Source organism: Emydura macquarii, unplaced genomic scaffold (assembly GCF_026122565.2).
Source record: "Emydura macquarii macquarii isolate MOO-44397 ecotype Brisbane River unplaced genomic scaffold, CSIRO-AGI_Emac_v2 contig_2847, whole genome shotgun sequence".
NCBI classification, from domain to species: Eukaryota; Metazoa; Chordata; order Testudines; family Chelidae; genus Emydura; species Emydura macquarii.
Window position 1 is genome coordinate 22,256 of NW_027132984.1, and position 22,287 is coordinate 44,542.

The following is a 22,287-nucleotide window of genomic DNA, read 5'->3' on the forward strand; positions in this document are numbered from 1 at the left end:
ATGAGGCACAGACGGGCTTCTCAGCCTCCATCCAACTTCTCCGAAGTCCTGATTGGCAAAAAGGCCTGGGGGATCTGTATTATTCCCAGTGACGTACACAATCAAGTGGTTTTCACTGAGAGGCGATTTTAACCCATTTCTCAGAAAATAACACGCAGATTCAGAGCAATTTTCAGACTCCAGAGCGGTGGACTTATCTTTGACGGACAAACACTGTCAGCTCTGCTTGAGTACGAGCCACTGTTACTCGCCAGGGTAGTGGAAGTGCCTGCTGCTCTTTGCTTTATAACCTGTGAGTTGGAACCTAATAAAATCCAGCTGGAAGACATTGGGCCAAGTATAAGAAGAGATTTAGGGCAAGGAAGCCACCACTCCTTACTAAGGAAATCATTTTTTCACAGCAACAGTTTCGCAGTTATTGCTCTGTCTATAATCTCCTTTATAAGGGAAACTTTATGAAGAATGTTTTGTCATGACAACTCTAGTGCTAGTTGGGGGGGCCTCAGATTTCCTTGACTCCTGTCAATAGGGTTGATAGCCAGCATTCAGTACACAGACCACATTAGGAAAGGACCTTCTCCTGATGATGGGTGAAGATCGTCAATCACGCTGATTCTTTTACATTTGTCAGCTGCCTTTGATACACTGACTGTAATGAAATTGTATCATATAGCTCTACACTTGAGTGGCTTTGTCCTTTTCTTTCTAGGAGGATCCCATAGATAGTGCCTTGTAATTTTTTGCCTGTCCTGAGGACTTTTTCAATTAAGGGGACAGGTCTATGAGCTGCTCTTCAAAATTTAAAAAAAAACCTTTCAACTTTGCACTTTGTGTTGGGAGGTTCATTCTAACCATCATTTTGCCTGACAAGGGTTTATGGACACTGTAATTTCATCTCACTTTATCACTGCTAATCTGAAGGCTAAAATCCAGCCCATCTCTATTCTTGGAGAAGGGCGAGTCTATAATATAAGGGAAATATTAAGACAGTGTTAGGAAGTCCTGTGTTGCTCTCATCGGGCAACAGGGTTTGAGACTTTCACAGCAGTGTCTAGGGGATTTAGAAACCTAACTGTCTGCACTGAGATGACCCATCTGAGGTTAGGGCCTGTTGTGCACTCATCTTCCTTAATTTGAATGGACGATGTGTCCAAATCTCAATGCAACAGCTGTGCCTTCTCCCCACATACTGAAAAATGGTTAGAGGGGGAGAGGATGCTCTCCAGATCTGCCTCTCTTTCTCAGTCATGTTTCTTATTAGTGGCAAAAACATCCCTACTTAACCCGCTTTTTATCTTTATGGCATTTACCTTTCTGGAGAGGGGAATGACTTTGAAATTTTATTTCACTTGGGATGATGTGGGGAAGAAAAGCGGGAAGGAGCAGTATTTTTCATTCCCTCTTCCCTAGGTGAAGGGATAAAGGGCTCACCAGGATCTGGAGAGCAAATAAACAATTTGACGTCTATTACAGGAGTCGCTGCTTTGTGTGCGGTGGTGGGAGTGTTCCTGATTCACTTTGGGGCTAAAAGAAGGTTGGTTCTCAGGGTTCCTGAGTTCTTTTCCCAGGGCTGGAAGAGTATTGTCTAGTAGTCAGAGCACACACTTTAAACCCAGCTCTGGGAGACAGCCGTATAATAGTTAAAGCACAGGACTGAATCAGGATGCCTGGGTTCTATTCCTAGGACTGCTACTGACTGATTGTGAACATGGCAGGGTGTTTGTTGGTTATTGCCTCTGCCTTAATTTCATCCTCTCTGAGATGGATGTTAGCATGCTCACCCTGCTCTGGAAAGCATCTTCAGATCTATGGATGTTAGATTCTGTACAAGTGCGAAGAACTGATAACTAATTAGTGTTTTCACAGTGCTTGGAACTCCTTGGAGTTACTTATATAATTCTGTTCTTGAGTCAGGAGAGGGATGTGCTGTGTAACATTGGCTCCTAGTAGAGACTCTCAGAATTGCAGCAGAATGACGATGGGGGACAATACAGAGGGCCTCAGATGTCACTCACTGCATTACACTGGTACAGCAGAACCTCAGAGTTACGAACCACTCAGGAATGGAGGCCGTGTTTGCTTTTTGTTTTGTTTTTTTTAGTCTCTGCTGCTGCCTGATTGCCTGCTTCTGGTTCCAGATGAGTTTGTCCTGCTCTGAGCAGGGGGTTGGACTCAATGATCTCTTGAGGTCCCTTCCATCTCTAATATTCTATGATTCTATGAGCTGTGTGTGGTCAGTCTGTAACTCTGGTATTCATAACTGACGTTCTACCATGTGGGCCATGAAGAAGAGCCTGTCTGGGGAGGAGCTAATGGGGAAGATCAAGCCTCCAATATGGTGGGTGGACTGTGCTCAGAGGTGGGTGTGAATGAGGAAAGATTCCATGGGCCTGATTCCCAGGCCCTTTGATGCTGCTCTGTCAGAGCAAAGGAGCTGCAATGTGCATGGAAACAAACCCCAGAAAATAGCTCCTGGGGAAAGGAGCTGCCACCTCAATCAGTGTGGAGCTGGCACAGGGGCCCTACAGCAACTCTGCTCCCAGCCCTTGGAGCAGGGGATGCGTTGGGGCACATACTGGGGGCACAGACACAATGCATTAAATAGTGGGCGCTCTTTGCTTTGCAACCCTGAGCCACCTGTAACTTACAGCAGGTGCCAGGTAGAATTATTGGACAAAAGTGGCTTGAAACCACCTCCCTTTAACCCAGTGATCCCCAAACTTATTACGTTGCACCCCACTTACCCGTAATGTGATCTGTTCGCACCCCACTGGGAGTTATGTCGGGAGCTGGAGCCAGGGGCAAGGCTGGAGCTGTAGCTGGGGCCGGGGCCATTGCTGGAGCGGGGCTGGAGCAGAGCTGAGGGTAGAGTGGGGCTGGGCTGTGTTCCCTCCCCACCCCCTGTTGGGGCTGGCTCAGACCCTGTCGTCACCCCCCCCAATGTTCCTCTCCACCCCCAGGAGAGCTCACCCCCCAGTTTGGGGACCACTGCTCTAACCCCCTTGTCTCTACCGCAAGAAAGGAATCACTGAAAATCAGGCTCTGGGTTTTGGGGGCCTGGCTCAGCTGAGCGGATCCTTTCACTCTATCACTGAACTGGCTCTGTCAGGGGTGTGAATCCGCCGGGCACATTGCTGAGATCTCAGAGCTGCTCCCCTTCAGGGCTAGGTAAATCCCGGAGGGAGGAGATGGCTGGACTCACTGGAACCGGCTAGGGTAGGTTCTGTCACTGACAGGATGGGACCCTCCCCCGGGGCTGAACTCTGCCCCTAACGCTCTGATTCTCTCTCTGCAGCGAACATGATTCTGGATCCAGACACGGCCCATCCCCAGCTCGTCCTGTCTGCGGATCGGAGAAGTGTGTCATGGGAATGCACATGGCAATCTCTGCGCAGCATGCCTGAGAGATTTGACACTGAGCTCTGTGTGCTGGGCTGTGAGGGATTCACTGCGGGCAGATGTTACTGGGAGGTGGAGGTGGCAGAGAGGGGATTCTGGGTACTGGGGGTGGCGAGAGAGACTGTGAAGAAGAAGGGCGAGATCAGCTTTACCCCTGAGCATGGGATCTGGGCTGTGGAGTGCAGAAAGGGTGAGTACTGGGCTCTCACATCATCTGAGCCGAGCACCCCCTTGTCCCTGAGCTGGGCACCCCACAGGATCTGGATGTATCTGGACTATGAAGGGGAACAGGTGGCTTTTTTTGATGCTAGTAACGGGAACCCAATTGTCACCTTCCCGCCAGCCTCTTTTGCAAGAGACAGACTCTGCCCCTTCTTCTGGGCGGGACCCAGGAGATTCGCTAGTCTGCACCCCTCCCCTTCTCAGTTCTACTTGTTCAAAATACACTACTCTATGTTAGCTCCCTAGGGCCGAGAGGCCCAGCTCACACTGGGTCCCCACCCCAAGGTGTCCCAGCAGCTGTCCCTGTGAAACAGGCTCCTGTACCCCACCTACCAACCTTCTCTCTCCCCTCCCTCCTTCAGCCGCCCCATCCGCACAGTTGGGGCTGTAGGGCGGGTGATGCTGTACACAAAGTTCTGTGGTTTTGGAGCTCTGTAGGCTGGCAGAGAGGCGCTCTAGTCTGCGTCCCTATGCTCCTTGGATGCCAACTCTGTCTGGAGTGGGAGGGGTGGGTCTCACCAAGGAAGGAGGGAGCCCCCTGTGGCAGATGGACCCAACCAAGGGCCAGGGAGAGACAACTCAACTGGGGCAGTGGGGAACAGGGGGGGAGGCCTGGCCGAAGAGGAGAGCAGGAGTGTTTATAACCACATTAGCTGGTTGTTATTGAGTTACAACCAGGTAATATATATTTTGAAATACAGCAGATAGAGTGTGTATGAGCTGTGAAGGCTGGGATTTGCAAAATAACCCAAGTGATGTAAGACTCACTGATTTTCAGTGGAACGTGTGCTCCTACATAACTTAGGGCAGGGTTTTCAAAAGTTCCTCTGTCATATTGATCATGGTGTTCGTTTAAATGCGTTAATATATTTTCCAAAATAGTGCATTTTCCCCATGTAGGCAAACTGCTTGTTTGTTCACCTTATTAAAGTCCCCCAGTGAGTGGTCCTGAGGGGGAAATTTGTCTGTTAAAACTTTCTGGAAAGCTCTGGTTTGTTGTGTGAGGTGCATTTTGAGACGGAAACAAAAGATTGGTGCCCACATGGATTTTGCCAAAGTAAATTTTAAATGAACAGAGATCTGAAAGCCCAATCAGTTCCCTTGTGTCTACTGCCAAGTATAAGATATAAATGCAAAAAGAGATGAGAAATATAGGATTGATGCAAAATATGAGTGATGCTAAAGATCCATCATGCACTGGATTTCCTGAAAGATTATCTCTTCCACCCCTTATTATATTGTCAAGTAAATAATCCAGCAGGGTTACTCTGGCAATATTGGGATTATAAAATAAATATGAACGGATCATATGGAAAATCCCCTTGAGATGCACTCAATTAAAATTAAAATGTCCAGTCTCTGTTACCTCCAGGTTGTTTTCATGAGGTGCAAGATGTGTTTAAAAAGTGCATATCTGTTCTTTATATAACTCATCTTTCTTTATCTTGTAGAAATCTCCCTGATTTTGCTGTAATTGTATCTGAATTCTTGCTCAAATGGGTCCTTGTAAAATGTGGTTAAATGCATGCTTTGATGGTGTACATTTATATTATTAAGTTTGCTGGTAGTACAATTGTTGGTATCAATAAAATGGTCCAGATTTTCTCTATTCACAAGCTCATTTTCATATCAGTGAAATAATTGTGCAAACCTTAGAGCTAGTTGAATTATTCTGTATTAATAATATTCTGTGCCAGGTTGGGCTGGATTTTCAGGAGTACTGAGTTCAAATTCCTTATTTAACCATTCAGAGCCAAGCATTTTGGAATACACATCCAACTAATATGATTTATTGCAGAATCCCAAACTGCTTCCCAAGTGCCAAAAGTCTCAAAAATCCTCTTTTCAGCCAACAAAACCTGCAGCTTTCCCTCAATTTCCATTTGATAACCCACATCCACAATGCAATCACCAATCAGTTATCTGACTGCAGGAATTTGAAAGCATTCGAATGCAAGAATGCAGTTATTTGAAAGCAGGAAATTTACATCATAATAAAAAACCCAAAGGAAGTTTCACTGAACTGCATTATACATGTTTATGTTCAATGAAAAAGAATTTTTAATATACAGAATCTGCTGCTGAACTTTCAACTCACCCACTGCCATGGAACATTGCAGAAACCAGAGGCCCTTGCTGCTAAATGCTGGGGATCTTGTATAGACCCACACAGGAATGCACAAGAACAGGGAAGTGAGTGATGCAAAATTGAAGCATGACACATTTTTTTTGAAGGACCCTTTATGAGGTGTTAGTTGTGGTCTTTATTTCATTGAACCACGTCAACCTCTACCTTCTTCTACTAATACATGCGACTGCCACCGATATCCATCAGCCTCTTACGCTCATGATGGTTCAGACCAGATTTAGAAGTTGGCTTCATTATCCTGGTGCTTGCCCTCCTCTACCTCTGACAGCTGTTTGTAATTTTCCATGAGAAGATCTGGTGACATTTATTCAGCACTCTCTTGGCTTACAGGGCTAGTCAGGTGAGAGATTAGTTGCCACCCTCATGCTGTACACACTGCATAGCACATAGTTCCTGCTGGCTGTTATCCAGCATTGTTCTCTCTCCATTTTACTGCTGACCTCTATCTGCTCCTGCCTGCACCACAGCATGGTAGATAGGACATGAAGTGCTTTCACAGCAGCTATGGCTCAGTGAAGAGGGCACTAAATGGCACCCAGGCCCCCTGCAATCTATTCCTAGTACTGAAACCGACCTACTGTATGACCTTGGTCAAGTCATTTAATGTCTCTGTGCCTGTAGCCCCATGTGTAAAATGTTGGTAATGGTGCTTCACAACATCCCTGTGACAGTGCAGTGTTGTAAAATCTGAGGGGGATTTTATATCAGTAGTCAATAATTAGAGACAAAAAGGCCCTCACCCTAAAAGAGGCCGGATTTGATATCAATGTTTGAGAATTTGGATGGAAATGGGGCAAAATCTAAGGTGATTTAACATCAATATTCAATGATTGGAAAGAAAAAGTGCAAACTCAGGGCATTTTCTATCAGTGTTTGAAAATTGGAACACATCTAATCAGATATTTTGTCAATAACTAATAAATGGAAAGACAAGAGATTTAAGATGAGGCAACAGTTGATCTTAGGAAATTTAACTCCTACCACACCACCTGGCCAGAATGTGCAGTAGTGGCTCAGGCCAACAGTTTCCCTCCAAAACTAGAAGTGGCTACAGTTTACTGCTGGAGGGGAAAAAAGCCCCCAAATGATACAATATTTTAAATCTATATTCAGAAAGGACAGAGGAAATCAGGCAACATGAGAATGGATTTGAGATTGTTACGTGAAAATGAGAGAAGAGTGAAAACCTTGCAGGGGTTTTAAACCAATATTTGATCATTAGCAATAATAGTGGCAGTATCAGAATTGTGTGTGTGAGAGGGTGTGTTATCTAGCTGTCTGGCTTTACCCTGTATTGCCTGGCTTTTCTAGTTCTCAGTTAGGAATTATTTGCTCTTAGCAGCTAGAACTGGCTTAAACTAAGCTTTTTGTTTGTTTGAATAACACAATGGGTTGCCATCAGGGGCCACTGTTGGAATTACATTTTTAAGAAGGTGAAGTGGTTGAACCCACTCTTCCTTCCCTATACTGGTAAAGCTTTGATACCCTTTCTGTTGGCTACACATGGTAGGCTTGTGTGCGTGAAAGGGGAGGCCATGTGGCCCTAGAGGAGGAGTGTGAAGCTGTAGGACTGGTACTTCAGGTTTGTATACCGTATCAGTGACTAACCTTAATCACCCCACCCCACACACACATACTGCTTTTAGTTCCTGGAGGAGCTGTGGCACTCTCCCCCATGGCGTAAGACACAATCATACATCAACCGTTCACAAGTGTAATACATTGGTCCCCAAAGACACTGCATGGGGTTGCAATATATGCCACAAGCATGATGTTTAATGACCAATCAGAACACAGGACTTCCTAACACTGTCTTGTAATTTCCCCTAAAAATTATAGACTCACCCTTCTCTATAACTATAACCCTATAGCCTTCAGATTTGCAATGATAAGGTTAAATCACAATGCCCATAAGTAACCATCATATTGCTTTGCAAGAGCTCATCATGTTAACTCTATCCTCAAAATGAAACCTCCCAATGCAAAGTGCAAAGTTGAAAGTCTTGTTTTAACATTTGAAAGAGCAGCTCGTAGACCTCTCCCTTTAACCTAAAGACCAGAAGCTTGTAGCAGCCTGCATGAAAAAGTCCTCGGGGGCAGATAAAACATTTCAAAGCACTACCTATGGGATCCTCGTGGAAAGAGAAGGACAAAGCCACTCAAGCGTAGTGTTATAGCTTTCCACCATAGCGCACAGATCCATGGACAATTCATCATAGTCAGCGTAGATGAAAAAGATGTAAAAGAGTCAGCATGATTGACTTGATTGTTACACATCATCAGGAGAAGGTCCTTTACCAATGTAGTCTGTGGAGGTCCTACAACTGGCACCAGAGTTGTCTTGATAAAAAAATTTTGGTGAAATTTTCCTTAAAAGGGGGATTATAAACAGGGCAGTAACTGAGAAGATTTTTACTATAAAAAAATGATATCTTTAGGTATTGCCTAATGGTTGCTCCCCTGCTCTAAATCTATTCTGATACTAGGCCCAACGTCACCCAGTTGGATCTTATTAGAGTCCAACTCACAGGTTATATACACCAAAGAGCAGCAGGTGCTTTCACTGCCTTGGCAAGAGACAGTGGCTCATACTCAAGCACAGCTGACAGTGTTTGTCCGTCAAAGATAAGTCCACCGTTCTGGAGTATGAAAATTTGGTCTGAGTCTGCATATTATTTTCTGAGAAATGGGTTAAAATCGCCTCTCAGTGAAAACCACTTGATTGTGTACGTCACTGGGAATAATACAGATCCCCCAGGCCTTTTTGCCGATCAGGACTTCGGAGAAGTTGGATTGAGGCTGAGGAGCCCATCTGTGCCTCATGCAAAGCCCTTGGCACAAGATATCAAAATCTCTTCAGGCTGCAGTTGGTGAGAAGCAGGCAGTGACTCCTGCCACCAGTGTCCCAGCCACCTGTTTTCCCTCTTTCTCTGTCACAGACCATCTCTATATCCCCTGATGGCCTGTGGGAACATGGCTAGGAAGATGGTATTTAGAAATGATTGTATCAATCGCAGAAGGCAAACATTAAGTAGAAAAAAAGATGGATACTGCTAGAGTTATTGGGTTGAGAGGGCATCACTCTAGGATGTTGCCCCTAGAAGGCTGAAATAGCACTGGCAGCTCACAGTGCGTTGTAAATTTTCCCAGAACCACCTGCTCCAGAAAGTCATGCCAGGAGCTATTCCAGGAGCTATGCTATAGATACCTCTGGAGTCCCACAATACAGTGACGCAGCAACGGCTGGAAGAAATGCTGCATAGAGCTGGGTGTGGGTGTGGCTGTTTTTCAAACAACTGTTCTGCAGAGTGGACGTGATGCACCATTGCAGGGACCAACAGTGTCAGGTGCTGCACTTAACAGTCTGTCACAGAAGAGCCTCCCTTTGCCAGCTGAAACCGAAAGGGGTTTCCAGACTCGCAAGAGTTACGTGAGACAATGAATATACAGGAACTGCCTGTACGGTGTTCAAAGCTCAGTATCCGCCGATTTCTGAGAACAGTAAAAGGAAACTAAATTCCTCTCTTCTCTGCAGAAGCAGCCATGGCTGCTGCGAATCCAGCAGAAACTCTCCTTGATGAACTGACTTGTTCGGTGTGTCTGGATTATTTTAAAGATCCAGTGTCTCTAGACTGTGGGCACCATTTCTGCCAAGCCTGTGTCACCCGGTGCTGGGAAGGACTCGACACAAACTTCCACTGTCCTGAGTGCAGACAAACCTTTTCCCAGAGAAACTTCAAACCAAGCAGGCAGCTGAGGAATATCGTAGAAGCTGCCAGAAAACTCAGGTTGCAGTCACTGGGACAACCAGAAGTTGGGAGAGTGTGTGAGAAACACAATGAGGTTTTAAAAGTCTTCTGCCAAGAGGATCAAACCTCCATTTGTATGGTTTGCCACCTGTCACGAGATCACAAAGAACACACTGTGGTTCCCATAGAGGAGGCCGCTGAGGATTACAAGGTAAGAAATCACTAACCAATTTTAATTGTTCAGAGTCAGCAGTGACCACATTGTAAAAGTTACAGATGAGTTTTCATAAGTGGGATTTGCCTCCATGTTTCTGAAAACCACACTAAAGGACATACCAGCTTTGGTGTTGGTAAGGATGGTTTGTGAACAAGCTTTCTGCTAGATAGCCTTGGAGGAGAGTGTCCTAATCACTGGCCTATGGGTTAATCCGAGGCAGGGCTCTCTTATTATCTCCTGTTGAAGTAGTTCCACTGTGTATAAATAATTAAATATGAACAGGTGCTGGGGAACTGAGCCTTGGCTTCTCACTTCCCAGGAAATCAGTCAGACAAGGACATACATTATCACACATTGCATTAGACGTGTTCATCAGAATACAAAAAGCTTAACATGTTTGATTATTTATTTCCCTCTCTCCCCCCACCTCCCAATTATTTAGCAGGGGATCAGGGGAAAAACTGAAAAAGGAGACCTATGTTTACCAGATGCAGCCAATTGAGATCTAGGGGGGAAATTTTCAAAGGCAAAAATGACAGGAACCCAACTTTCAACTGTTATTTGTGCCTTTGAAAATCCACTAATACTCAAAGGCAAGGGCAAGGTTGTCAGTCTCTAACATTATTGGGTATTAATATTTCAGATACGTTCTCCAGAATGTTATGTTGATAGGCCATCAGCTATTTTTAGCTTAGTGGCACCTCTGCAGACCAGCAGGAAGAAGCAGCTGGCAGAGGGGTTTGATCACCCTGGGAGCCACTTAATGGACCAAAATTAGTTCGATTCAACCAAAAGCTCTTATTAGAACTGAGCTATGAGGTGGCTTTTTGTTCCAAACTGCTCAATGCCACTGACGCATTAGAGACCGAACACTGTTTTGTTTCAAGACCTTGGCTCAGACTGGTGAATCACGGCTGCTAATGGCTAATATGGTAGGGTAAGAAGCGGTGTGCACCAGACAAAACTAAATTTCTGACCACTACCAGCAAGCAGCCTCCAACTCTAGATTACAACCAGCTCAGTACTATCCTGCTTGGACAGGGTATCAAACAGGTGGCAGCTTGCAAGTACTTAGCAAGCATCATAAACAGTGCTGGAGGATGCTTAAAAGTTGTGGATGCTTGAATAGCAGCAGCCACGGCCATGCTCCAGGCCTTTCCACAGCTTCGGTGGAGGCATCTGGGCATCAAGCTTATGATGAAGGTGTGGATCTACAGAATCACAGTTATATCAACCCTATTGTATAGCAGTGAAACATGGGTACTGAGGAAGGATGAAGACTACCAGACTGATGTCTTTAGTAGGAGCTTCTTATTAAGTGGCAGGACATTTATATGTGTTTATGGCCAGGTTGGGGGTGAGGTGGGGTGAGGCGCATGTTTTACCTGGTGTTAATTAGCGGGGCTTTCACTCAAAGAGGTTGGGAGCCACATAACTAGAGCACTCACCCATTTTATTATGTATTTAATATTCTTGCAAATATAAATAAATGGGGGAAATTCTCCAAAAGCAACCATAACTAAACCAGGTTTTTCTTTTGTTAGACTCAAATTAAGGGCCGTTTGGAGATTCTGAAGAAACAGAGAGAAGAGATTCTGTCATTTAAATTGAATGGGGAAAATCAAAGCCAAGAACTGCTGGTAGGTGCTGTTATTACTCAGAAGCCAATGTGCACAGGGACGTTATCAACACACTGCCTAGTCTGAGTACAATGAGAGGAATAGCGAGAAACACGTTTTCATCTATGAAAGGCTATTAATTATTTATTCTCATTGTAAAGAAAAAGTGTTCTGGTTTAGTTGAGAGTAGGTAGGAAAATGGAGCATTAAAGAAAAGAGCATTAAAGAAAGAATTTTAATAATTTGATACTAGAATAATTTGATACTAATTTGATACTAGAAGTTTTAGAAAGATTTTAACCAAAACAACTTGCAGATAAGTGCGATTTAGTAGAAAACAACTTTTCATGGGAAAAAGTCACTTGCACAACATTTTTCAATTTTTGTGAGGAAATTTCAAAATGAAACAAACATTTTTGTATCATTTCAAACTGAATTTTTCATTTTGGTTTTAAAAAACTGATTTTTTTTCAAATTTTCAAATGTTTGGGTTTTGTATCCCTTTCTTTCTCTTTTTAGTTCTTTTTGCCATTGAGTGCACTAAAACAAATAATTTCCTGGGTTATTCCCCCTAATTTTTTCTTTTTTTGCCACTTTTTCAAAACAGGAGAACTTTTGGAGAGGTACAGCGAGAAAGGAACTAAAAGAAAAAAATGGGGGGAAATGAACATTATTTTGTTGCATTTTGGGAAAAGGGAGAAATAAAAAAGTTAAATTTTTCAGAAGTTATTTCAAGATATTTTTCAAACAAATCAAAAGAAGTTCCATTTTGAACACTGAGAAATGGAAACAACTTTAACATTTCAAATTTTTTTTTGCAAATGTGTCCCATCTCTCTGTTTTTTGGCCAGCTTTACTTTCAACAGAGATAACCACAACAGAACTATCGGTGCAGCTGCTATAGGAATCTGCTGCCCCAGTGGAGGCTGGTCACTTATGGCCTAACACAAAGCTTACTGAAGACATTGGAAAGATGCCTGTTGAGTTCAGTGAGCTTTGGAACAGGCCCATAGTGATATCGCTGCTAGACATTGCCATGAAGAAGATCTGGGTTCCTAATTGGGTCTGATTTCCTTGCCCCTAGGGTATGAGGAGCCAGACAGTGCTCCAGAGGCAGCATGAATTAGCAGGCTTCTGTCCAGTTCACATGCACACATTCCTAAGATTTGCATGTGCAAATAGGTGTCTTCCCAGCAGCCCAACTTGTGCTCAAGTTCCCTGTGTGGATTAAAAATGAAGCTTAATGGAGTGCCAAAATCTATGTATTCAAAACTAGTATCAGAACTCATGAGAAGTTACATTCTATGGGGTTGCAATGACATGCTCCCATGTGCCTACACAAGGCTTTATAAAATGTCCCGTAAGTCAGTGGTTCTCCCCTATGTCTAAGGGGTCTGTGAAAGACTTGGACTGAGAACTGACTGAACAGAATTCAGCTATATATACAGACAATAGTTAATCTATAGGGGTCTGCACCTCAATTCAAATTTCCAAGGGGTCCGTACCTCCATTCAAAATTTTAAAGGTCCGCAAATGAAAACAGGTTGAGAAGCAGTGCCATAACTCATCCCGTGTTACTGTCCTTGACCTGGGCTTTCCCTTTTCGTATCTCTTCATTTCAGAAACAGCTAGAAACTGAGAGGCAGAAGACTGTGTCTGAGTTTCAGCAACTCCGCCAGATTCTGGAGGAACAAAAGCGACTCCTGCTGGCTCAGCTGGAAGAGCTGAATAAGGAGATAGAAAAGAGGAGGGATGAGTATGTTACCAAACTATCTCAGGAAATATCGTCTTTCAGTCACCTGATCAGTGCAATGGAGCAGAAGTGCCGGCTGCCAGCTAGTGAATTCCTGCAGGTGAGATGGTGTTAGAAACACTCCGGAACCTTTCACAACAAAAGAAAATCTCCTATCCCTTCACTTTTGGAGTGTGGGATTGGAAGGTCAGAACATATAGTATTGCTAAAATAGACATTATTTTTCCTTAAGGGCTTGACCAAAAGCCCATGAAAGTCAATGGCAATATACTCACTACAGTTGGCTTTGGATCGAGCCCTAAATGGAAAAAAAACACTTTTGAATTCTAGTTGGAAAAGACCCCTTCAAAAATGGCACACTCCAAACTCTGTTCTCTGTCTCCTAATGCAAGAACACAGGGACATTCACTAAAATTAGAAGGCGGCAAATTCAAAACTGATCCAAAGAAACACTTTTTCACACATCATGTAATTAAACTGTGGAACTCATTGCCACAGGATGCCATTGAGACCAACTATTTAGAAAAACTCAAAAAGCGATTGGACATTTATGTGGATAACAAGGATATCCAGAGTTATAATTAATGAGAGCAAAACATTCATAAGGGATATTACACCTCATGCTTCATTGCTTCAGCCAATCTCTAACTATTAGAAAGGATGATGAAAATGTGGAGGTAGACTATTACATCTTCTTCTGAAGCATCCTGTACACTCCACCTTTGAAGGCAGAATACTGACTAGATGGACCTCAGGTCTGATCCAGTATGGAATTTCCTGTATTCTAAGGTGACCATATGTCCCGTTTTGGCCGGGAGACTCACTTTTCTAAGCCCTGTCCCAGCTGTCCTGACTTTTTCGGCAAAACTGGACATTTGTCTCATTTGCTAGAAGTGGGACAAATGCCCAGTTTTGTACAAAATGTGGGGTTCAACCCCTAGCGGGGCAAGGAGTAACTTGCAGGGGAGGGGCGGCAAGCAACTTGGGTCAGCCCAGCATGAGCGGGTGGCAGGGAGGGCTGGGGCTGGGCTTGTGGGGCTGAGGCAATAGGGAGGGTGGGTCTGTGGGGTCAGGGAGTGGGGGTGGGTGGATGAGGAGGACTGGGGCTGGGGTTGGGGCCGGCCCTGTGTGGTGGCCCATTTTCCCTGTAGGAAAATATGGTCACCCGACTGTATTCCAAGCTCCAACTTCAAAAGATTAAAGATTAAGCCAGTCTTTAATTATGGAAATAGCTAAGACTGAAACTGAGTTTCCATTTTAAGCCTGATTTTGCTACTCTTCCTACATACCACAAAAAAAAGGGAAGATCTTGGCTTCAAAGTAGATACATGCGTAGGAAAGATAGGCAGTATGGCAAGAGACCACCCTGGCTTAACCAGGAGATCTTCAATGATCTGAAACGCAAAAAAAGAGTCCCACAAAAAGTGGAAAATAAGTCACATTACAAAGGATGACTATAAAGAAATACTTTCAGAGTAGTTAAGCAATGGTAAAAATTGCAAAGGAAGATTTTTAAGAGCAGGTTAGACAAACACCAATCAGGAATGTTCTAGAACATACTTAGTCCTGCTATGAGTGCAGGGGTCTGGACTAGATGACCTCACAAGGTTCCTTCCAGTCCCACAAGTCTATGAGGGTTAAGGCTGTGGTGATTTTTTCTGCCAGAGCTGAAGTTAGATAGGCAAGGCATTCATTACTTTTGTTACTCTGAAAGTATAAGTAGTCTTTAGAATTGCAAAAGCCTTCTAGTGATTTTAACTTTCAAAAGGTGCCTCTAACTAGCATAAAAGAAAGAAGGTGAGAAATAAAACTTAATGTGATGGACTTCTCTAGCTGATATCTAGGGTCAAATTCTCTGTGTAACCAGTACCTGCTGTGGGCAGCATTCTTCACTCCTTAGCTCTGCTGCGTTGAGCCTGGGCTATAGGATAGTGAATGGCCTCTGTTACTCTGTACCCTAAACCCATTGTTCTCACCCATCCCCAACTTCCTGTGGCTGTCAAGAAGTCCACAGATGGGGCGTCAGAATGTTTATGGGAGAGTGGGAAGAAAGTTTACAGCATGGGGGCATCCCACCAGGGGGCATTCCTCCCGCTGGTCCCACTGGAGTCTGCAGGAGGGGATCTTCCCCAAACTTGTGAGTGTTAAGAAGAACCTTTTTCAACACATTGCAAGACTGAGCCCTCTGATTCCATGTGTCATCTGGTTATCCTGATGTAATTACACCAAGAGCTAGTGTGTCTCCATATATAACTTCCTGCACCCAGATCCTACTACTAAAGCTCTTCTCCAAAAGAGCAAAGACAAGACATTTAATCTTTTTGTTCATAATGAATAAATAACAAATCATTTCACTTTGAAACTCAAACTATGAAGACAAAGTGAGTCCCCTCCTGAGCAGGAGGGACCCCAGGATATGATATATGGGACTGAATTTCCTTTTATCTTTCTCCTCTAGGACATCAAAATAACCCTGAGCAGGTAGGTGGCTCCTTCTCACTCATTCTCCCTTTCCAATGCAGAGAAGGGATTTTTGGACATGAGATATTGCTCCCCATGGTCCAGCAGTGCAGAGTGTGCTATTGGCTCCCAATCTCCCTGTGTTAAATCTAATCTTGCAGCTGTTGTCATTTGTATTACGCTTCAGAATAGTTCATCCTAAGAAAAGAGTTACTTACCTACAGACAGGGTAGCTATTTATAGTGTATCTAGTGGAATGGATACCTCAGGAGATTGGGGATGGATGGAGAATGAGTCTCTCATTTCTGGAATCCAAACTTCATGTAGGTTGGTAGCAATGGAAAGTCAGTGCCATCTGATGACTATTGAATGAGCTGTTTATTACTTGTTTCTTATTATGCAGTGAGCTCTACTGGTGTGCTTGGTGTGGCAAGAGATATGATGAAAGAAACATTGTCTTCTTTAAAGAGTTTATAATGTGCTATTATTAGTAGCACAACGGTAGTGCCTAACGGCTCATGGCAAAAACAGGACCCAATATGCTGGGTGCTTCAAAGACACATAGTAAGAGACAGTCCCTGCCCCCACGAATGTACAGTCTAAATAAACACAAGAGACAAAGAGGGAGTGGGAGGAAGAATTAAAATCAATTTAAAATGACATTCAATAAAGTCAAGTGCAAAGTGCTGCATTTAGGAAGAAAAAATCAAATGTACAAATAAGAAATGGGGAATAACTGGCTAGTTGTGGGACTGCAGAAAGAGATCTGCAGGTTCAAGTGGATCACAAATTGAATGAGTCAAAAGTGTGATGCTGTTGTGAAAAAGGGAACTGTCATTCTGGGATGTTGTCACGGGTTCACAAACTGTGGTCTGTGGCTTATGAGTGATCCACAGTGCACTTATTGGTGAATGCAGGGCGCTGGCAGTATTTCCATTTGCTTCTATCATTAAAAGTATCTCAGAGCTTGTCTACACTAGCATGTCAGCAGGCAAAACTTTGTCGCTCAGGGGTGTGAAAAAACACCCTGCTGAGTCACATAAGCTTTGCCAGCATAAATGCTTTTGTGGCCAAACCCTGAATATACACTGTTTTTATAACATGACTTTATCCATCTAAGCAATTACTATCGGTGCCATAGCAATGGTTTGTGACCACAAATGGAAGAGGAAGAGATCCACGAGATAATGAATGGGAAAGGAGATGTCTTCTAGACAATCTCTCTCTTGAGATGTGCTCTGGTCTATGAAAGAGTTTGAGAAACCCTGTCCTAGTAGATTGAACGTTATATGTATCCAGAGAACTAAATAAGAAAACAAATTATCTTTAAAATGGGTTAGTGAGTCTCGCTCCAGGTCCTGGTATGATGGGTATCTACATCACCACAAAGATTGTCATTAATTATCTCTCTTAACTGGTGTACAGGATATAAGTCAGGTGATGCAGCTTACCCACTCTCACAATACAAGAACAAAGGGACCAAAGGCAACTAGTGTGAACCTGAGAAAAAGGAATACTTTTTTTTTTACACAACTCATGATTAACCTGTGACAATCATTGCCACATGATCTTACTGAGTTTCATAGATTCATAAAGTTTGAGTTTAGAAACAACCATAAGATAATCACATTTGAACTGAATATCATAGGCCCTTAAATTTTCCCCAGTTATTTCTATATTTAACCCAATAATTTGTATTTGACTAAAGCCTAACTCGTGTTTAACTAAAGCACCTTCCAGAAAAGATCTGGATCTGAACACATCCAGGAATGAAGAATTCACCACTTCCCATGGGACTTTCTTCCAATGGTTACTCATCCTCACTATTAAAAATGTCTGCCTTGTTTCCAATTTGAATTTATTTGGCTTCAGTTTCCAGCTGTTGGTTCTTCTTATGTCTTTGTCTGCTAGATTGAAGAGCCCTTTAGTACCCAGTATATTCCCCCCGTGAAGATATTTATACACCAGAGTCAAATGCCACAGTTCTCGCAGTGTAAGGCATTCTTTACCAGACTTCAAATCATTTTTTCTGGCTCTTCTCTGCACCCTTTCCAATTTTTCAACATCCTTTTTAAAATGTGGACACCAGACCTGGATGCAATTTTACAATATTGGTCTCACCAAAATGAATGGGAAGCTGGTAGTGTCACAACTGGTAGTGCACCTATTCATGGGTCAATAGAGAACTTAATCCTCTAAAGTCCGCTGAGGGTACAACATTCACTAGAATAAAATTCATTTTAGGAAAAACAAATATGAACGAGCTCCATCATGGGTAACGCTAAGTGATTTATTCTTCAGATGCAAGAGGGAGAAGTTTCAGAACCCAATGCCCTTTTCTGCAGAGCTGAAATGGAGAATCTGGGAATCTTCTCTAAAAAAAGCATCTCTGGAGACCACAGTGAAGAAATTCAAAGGTAATAAACAGTCACCTGGGGAATTGACAGAGATGGGAAAATCTCTTGGGGACAATGACTCTGGCTTGAGAGTCAATTGATCATTTGGATTTATGAATTCCCATCACAGGTCTCGATGCAGCATATACACACTGGATTAGGTCTGGGGATTTTCCTTTCTTAGCACCAATAAACATTAACCTTAGCCTGAGCTTCCTCCAGAACTCACTGTTTTTAAGTATGTCTGTTTAGGTTTTTTCCTTGCAAGTCCTCTCTCTTGCTTTTGAGTGTCTCCATAAGATCTCCTCCTGAGCTGGAGATCCTGGGTATGTCTGCACGGCAATATAAGTCCATGGTTCAAACTCAGGCTCAAGACTAATCCCCGTCCTCTCCCACGCAAATCGCAGTAACTCAGCATTCAGACCCAGGGTCCCAGGACCCCAAAGGGGTGGAAAGTCCAAGCCTGAGTCAAGCCAGGACCCAGGGTTCAAGGCCTATTGCTTTGCAGTGTAGAGGGAGCCCCGCTGGACTTGTGCTCTGAGAGTCTGCCAAAAGTATCCCATTATCCCACGATCAACTTTCTTTGTCCTCTGGAGAGTCAAGGAATCGTAGAATATTAGGGTTGGAAGGATCCTTGGGAGGTCATCTAGTCCAACTCACTACTCAAAGCAGGACCAACCCCAACTAAATCATCCCAACCAGAGCTTTGTCAAGCCAAGCCTTAAAAACCTCTAAAGATGAAGATTCCACCACCTCCCTAGGTAATCCATTCCAGTGCTTCATCACTCTCCTAGTAAAAAAGCTTTTCCTGATATTTAACCTAGACCTCCTCCACTGCAACTTGAAACCGTTGCTCCCAGTTCTGTCATCTGCCACCACCGACAACAGCCTAGTTCCATCCTCCCTGGAACCCCCTTTCAGGTATTTAAAAGCTGCTATCAAATCTCTCCTCATTCTTCTCTTCTTCAGCCTAAACAAGTCTAGTTCCCTCAGCCTCTCCTCAGAAGTCATGTGCTCCAGCCCCCTAATCATTTTTGCTGCCCTCTGCTGGACTCTTTCCAATATGTTCACATCCTTCCTGTAGTGGGGGGGCCCAAAACTGGACACAATACTCCAAATGAGGCCTCACCAGTGCCGAATAGAGGGGAATAATCACTTCCCTTGATCTGCTGGCAATGCTCCTACTAATGCAGCCCAATATGCTATTAGCCTTCTTGGCAACCAGGGCGCACTGCTGACTCCTATCCAGCTTCTTATCCACTGTAACTCCCAGGTCCTTTTCTGCCGAGCTGTTACCTAGCCCATCGGTCCCAGTCTGTAGCAGTGCATGGGATTCTTCTGTCCTATGTGCAGGACTCTGCTCTTGTCCTTGTTGAACCCCATCGGATTTCTTTTGGCCCAATCCTCCAATTTGTCTAAGTCACCCTGTATCCTATCCCTACCTTCCAGGGTCTCCCCCACTCCCGACAGCTTAGTCTTATCTGCAAACTTGCTGAGGGTGCAATCCACCCCATCCTCCAGATCATTAATGAAGATGTTGAACAAAACCAGCCCCAGCACCGACCCAGCCATATTTGGTGGACAGTCACGTTTGTCCCCACTGCACCACAAATGAAGGGCTAGAGCAGCCATATTTTGGCAGGATGCTAGGAATTCTGGAAGATGGGTGGTTGGACTCAGGTCTGCATAATGCAGAGTAGATGCTGGAGCCCCAGGTTGGGACCCAGGGTTCATCAGTTTCTAACCTAGGCTTACAAATGTGTGTAGACGCTCAAGCTCTAGTTTAACAAACCTAGGGTTTGCTAACTCAAGTTCTGCTGACCCTGGGCTTACACTGCAGTGAAGACATACCCAGTGAGATCACCAAGTCTGTCAGAAGGGATGAGTCATTTGTGAACATTAGTGGTACGGAAGCAAGCTTAAGATTGTTTGGATGCTAATCAGTGAAAATGTTTCCATGTGTTGCTCTGTGTGGGAACTATGTGCTGTTTCAGAGATGTTTATGTAACCTTCGGTAATTGTCTTAGTTTTTAATGTTTGGGGTTTTGTGTTAGTGATGTGTGTAATGGTTTGTATTGATCTGAATTGCACTTAACCACATTAACTGTAAGCTAATACAGTTTGTTTTCTTTCCATTTTGCTTTGGTTTTGGAATCTTAACAATGTGAGTGTATTAATGAACATGACAATATGACATTTAATCTTTTTCACCCTTTTCTTCCTGTAGACACACTGTCATCTAGACAGCAGTGGGAGAAAGGTAAATTTCTGGGACCAAGTGAAAGTTTTCATATGATGGTGGCTTATCAGCAGCACCACAGTTGGGGTTTTGTTTCAATTTTGCATTTGACAGAAGCTGAACACCATGTTGTTACTGGGAGCTACACAGACCTTTCCTAATAAAAAGAAAAGAAAAGTAGATTATTTTCTCTGTCATAATTTAGAATGTTTAAATAGTGGTTGGGGCTAATGAGATGGGCTGGGGAGAGGAGGGCCGTGTGTCTCAGGAGCTCTGTGGAAAGGAGCTGCCACCCCTGTCAGTGTAGAGCTGATGTTGGGGTTCTACAGCAACTTTGCTCCTAGCCCTTAGAGCAGGGGGTGGGTTGGGTGGCTACTGGGGGCACAGACTGAATGCATTACACTGGGGGTACTCTCTGCTTTGGAGCCCTGAGCCCCCTGCCACTTACACCAGAGGCCAAGTAGAATAATGGAAGGACAAAAGTGGCTTGAAACTATCTCCCTCCATCCCAGTGGTCCCCAAACTTTTTACGTCATGCCCCATTTACCTGTAATGTAATTTGTTCGTACCCCACCGGGAGCCGCATTCGGGAACTGCGGCCAGGAGCCAGGGCCATGGCTGGTGGCAGGGCCGGAGCAGAGCTGGGGGTAGAGTGGGGCTGGGTGGCGTTCCCTCCCCGCCCTCCCATCGAGACTGGCCCTTCCATGCTCCCCCTCCCCCGCCACCCTGAACGTTCCTCCATGCCCCCTAGGAGGGCACACCTCAGAGTTTGGGGACAACTGCTGTAACCCCACTTCTCTCTACCCCAGGCACCGGAATGGAATAACTGAGGATCAGACTCTGGGTTTTGGGGCCCTGGCTCAGCTGAGCTGATCCTTTCACTCTGTCACTGAACTGGCTCTGTTGGGGGCGTGAATCCCCCGGGCACGTTGCTGAGATCTCGGAGCTGCTGTCCTTCAGGGCTGGGTAAATCCTGGAGGGAGGAGATGGCTGGACTCTCTGGAACCAGCTGGGGCAGGTTCTGTCAGTGACAGGATGGGACCCTCCCCCAGGACTGAGCTCTGCCCCTAACGCTCTGCTTCTCTCTCTGCAGTGAAAGTGACTCTGGATCCAGACACGGCCCATCCCCGGCTCGTTCTGTCTGTGGATCGGAGAAGTGTGAGATGGGGCAGACGGCAGGATCTGCCCAACACACCTGAGCGATTTGACACGGAGCCCTGTGTGCTGGGCTGTGAGGGATTCACTTCGGGCAGATGTTACTGGGAGGTGGAGGTGGGGGATGGGCAATGCTGGGCTGTGGGGATGGCCAGAGAGTCTGTGCGGAGGAAGGGATGGATCAGCTTTACCCCAGAGCAGGGGATCTGGGCCGTGCAGTGCAGAGAGGGTCAGTGCTGGGCTCTCACGTCCCCTGAGCCGGGCACCCCCTTGTCCCTGAGCCGGGCACCCTGCAGGATCCGGGTGTATCTGGACTATGAAGGGGGGCAGGTGGCATTTTTCGATGCTGGTAACGGGGACCCGATCTTCACCTTCCCGCCGGCCTCTTTCGCCGGGGAGAGACTCCGCCCGCTCTTCGAGTTTAAACTCCAGAGGGGATCTGCTCAGCGCCATGATCCGCTCAGTGGCCTGGACTTCTTCCTTTCCCGGGGCCGAGACGCCCAGCTCACACTGTGTCCCTGAGGTGCCCGACTGTCCCCATGAAACGGGCTCCGCTAGCCCCACTGTACTGATCTCTATGACTGTGGAGAACTCAGCCAGCCAGCCACCCTCACCCCCCACCTGCACAGACAGGGCTGAGGGGGGAGCGACACTCTAGCCATAGCTCCATGGGTCTGGAGCTCTGTGGGAGGGGGGAAGGTAGAGAGGCGCTCTAGCCTGGGTCTCTATGCTACTTGGAGCCAACTCTGTCTGGACGGGGGTCCCACCAAGGGAGGAGGGAGCCCCATGTGGGAGAGGGGCCCAGCCAAGGGCCAGGGAGAGACCCCTCAATAGGGGCAATGTGGAGCAGGGGGAGGCCTGGCTGAAGACTTTGGGTGGGAGCGCCGAGTAGAGGGGAGGCCTGGCTGCAGAGGCCGGAAGAGGGACAC

At 45.1% G+C, this 22,287-nt stretch overlaps 1 protein-coding gene across 1 annotated transcript; it reads left to right on the top strand.

Moving 5' to 3' along the window:
* Positions 1 to 9,313: 9,313 nt before the first annotated feature.
* LOC137166438 (E3 ubiquitin-protein ligase TRIM7-like) lies at positions 9,314 to 21,880 on the top strand. The gene is made up of 7 exons (XM_067568167.1): positions 9,314 to 9,730; positions 11,281 to 11,376; positions 12,978 to 13,208; positions 15,567 to 15,589; positions 17,870 to 17,985; positions 20,192 to 20,224; positions 21,297 to 21,880. The coding sequence occupies exons 1-7, from the start codon at positions 9,314 to 9,316 to the stop codon at positions 21,878 to 21,880; spliced, it is 1,500 nt and encodes a 499-aa protein (XP_067424268.1).
* Positions 21,881 to 22,287: the final 407 nt, after the last annotated feature.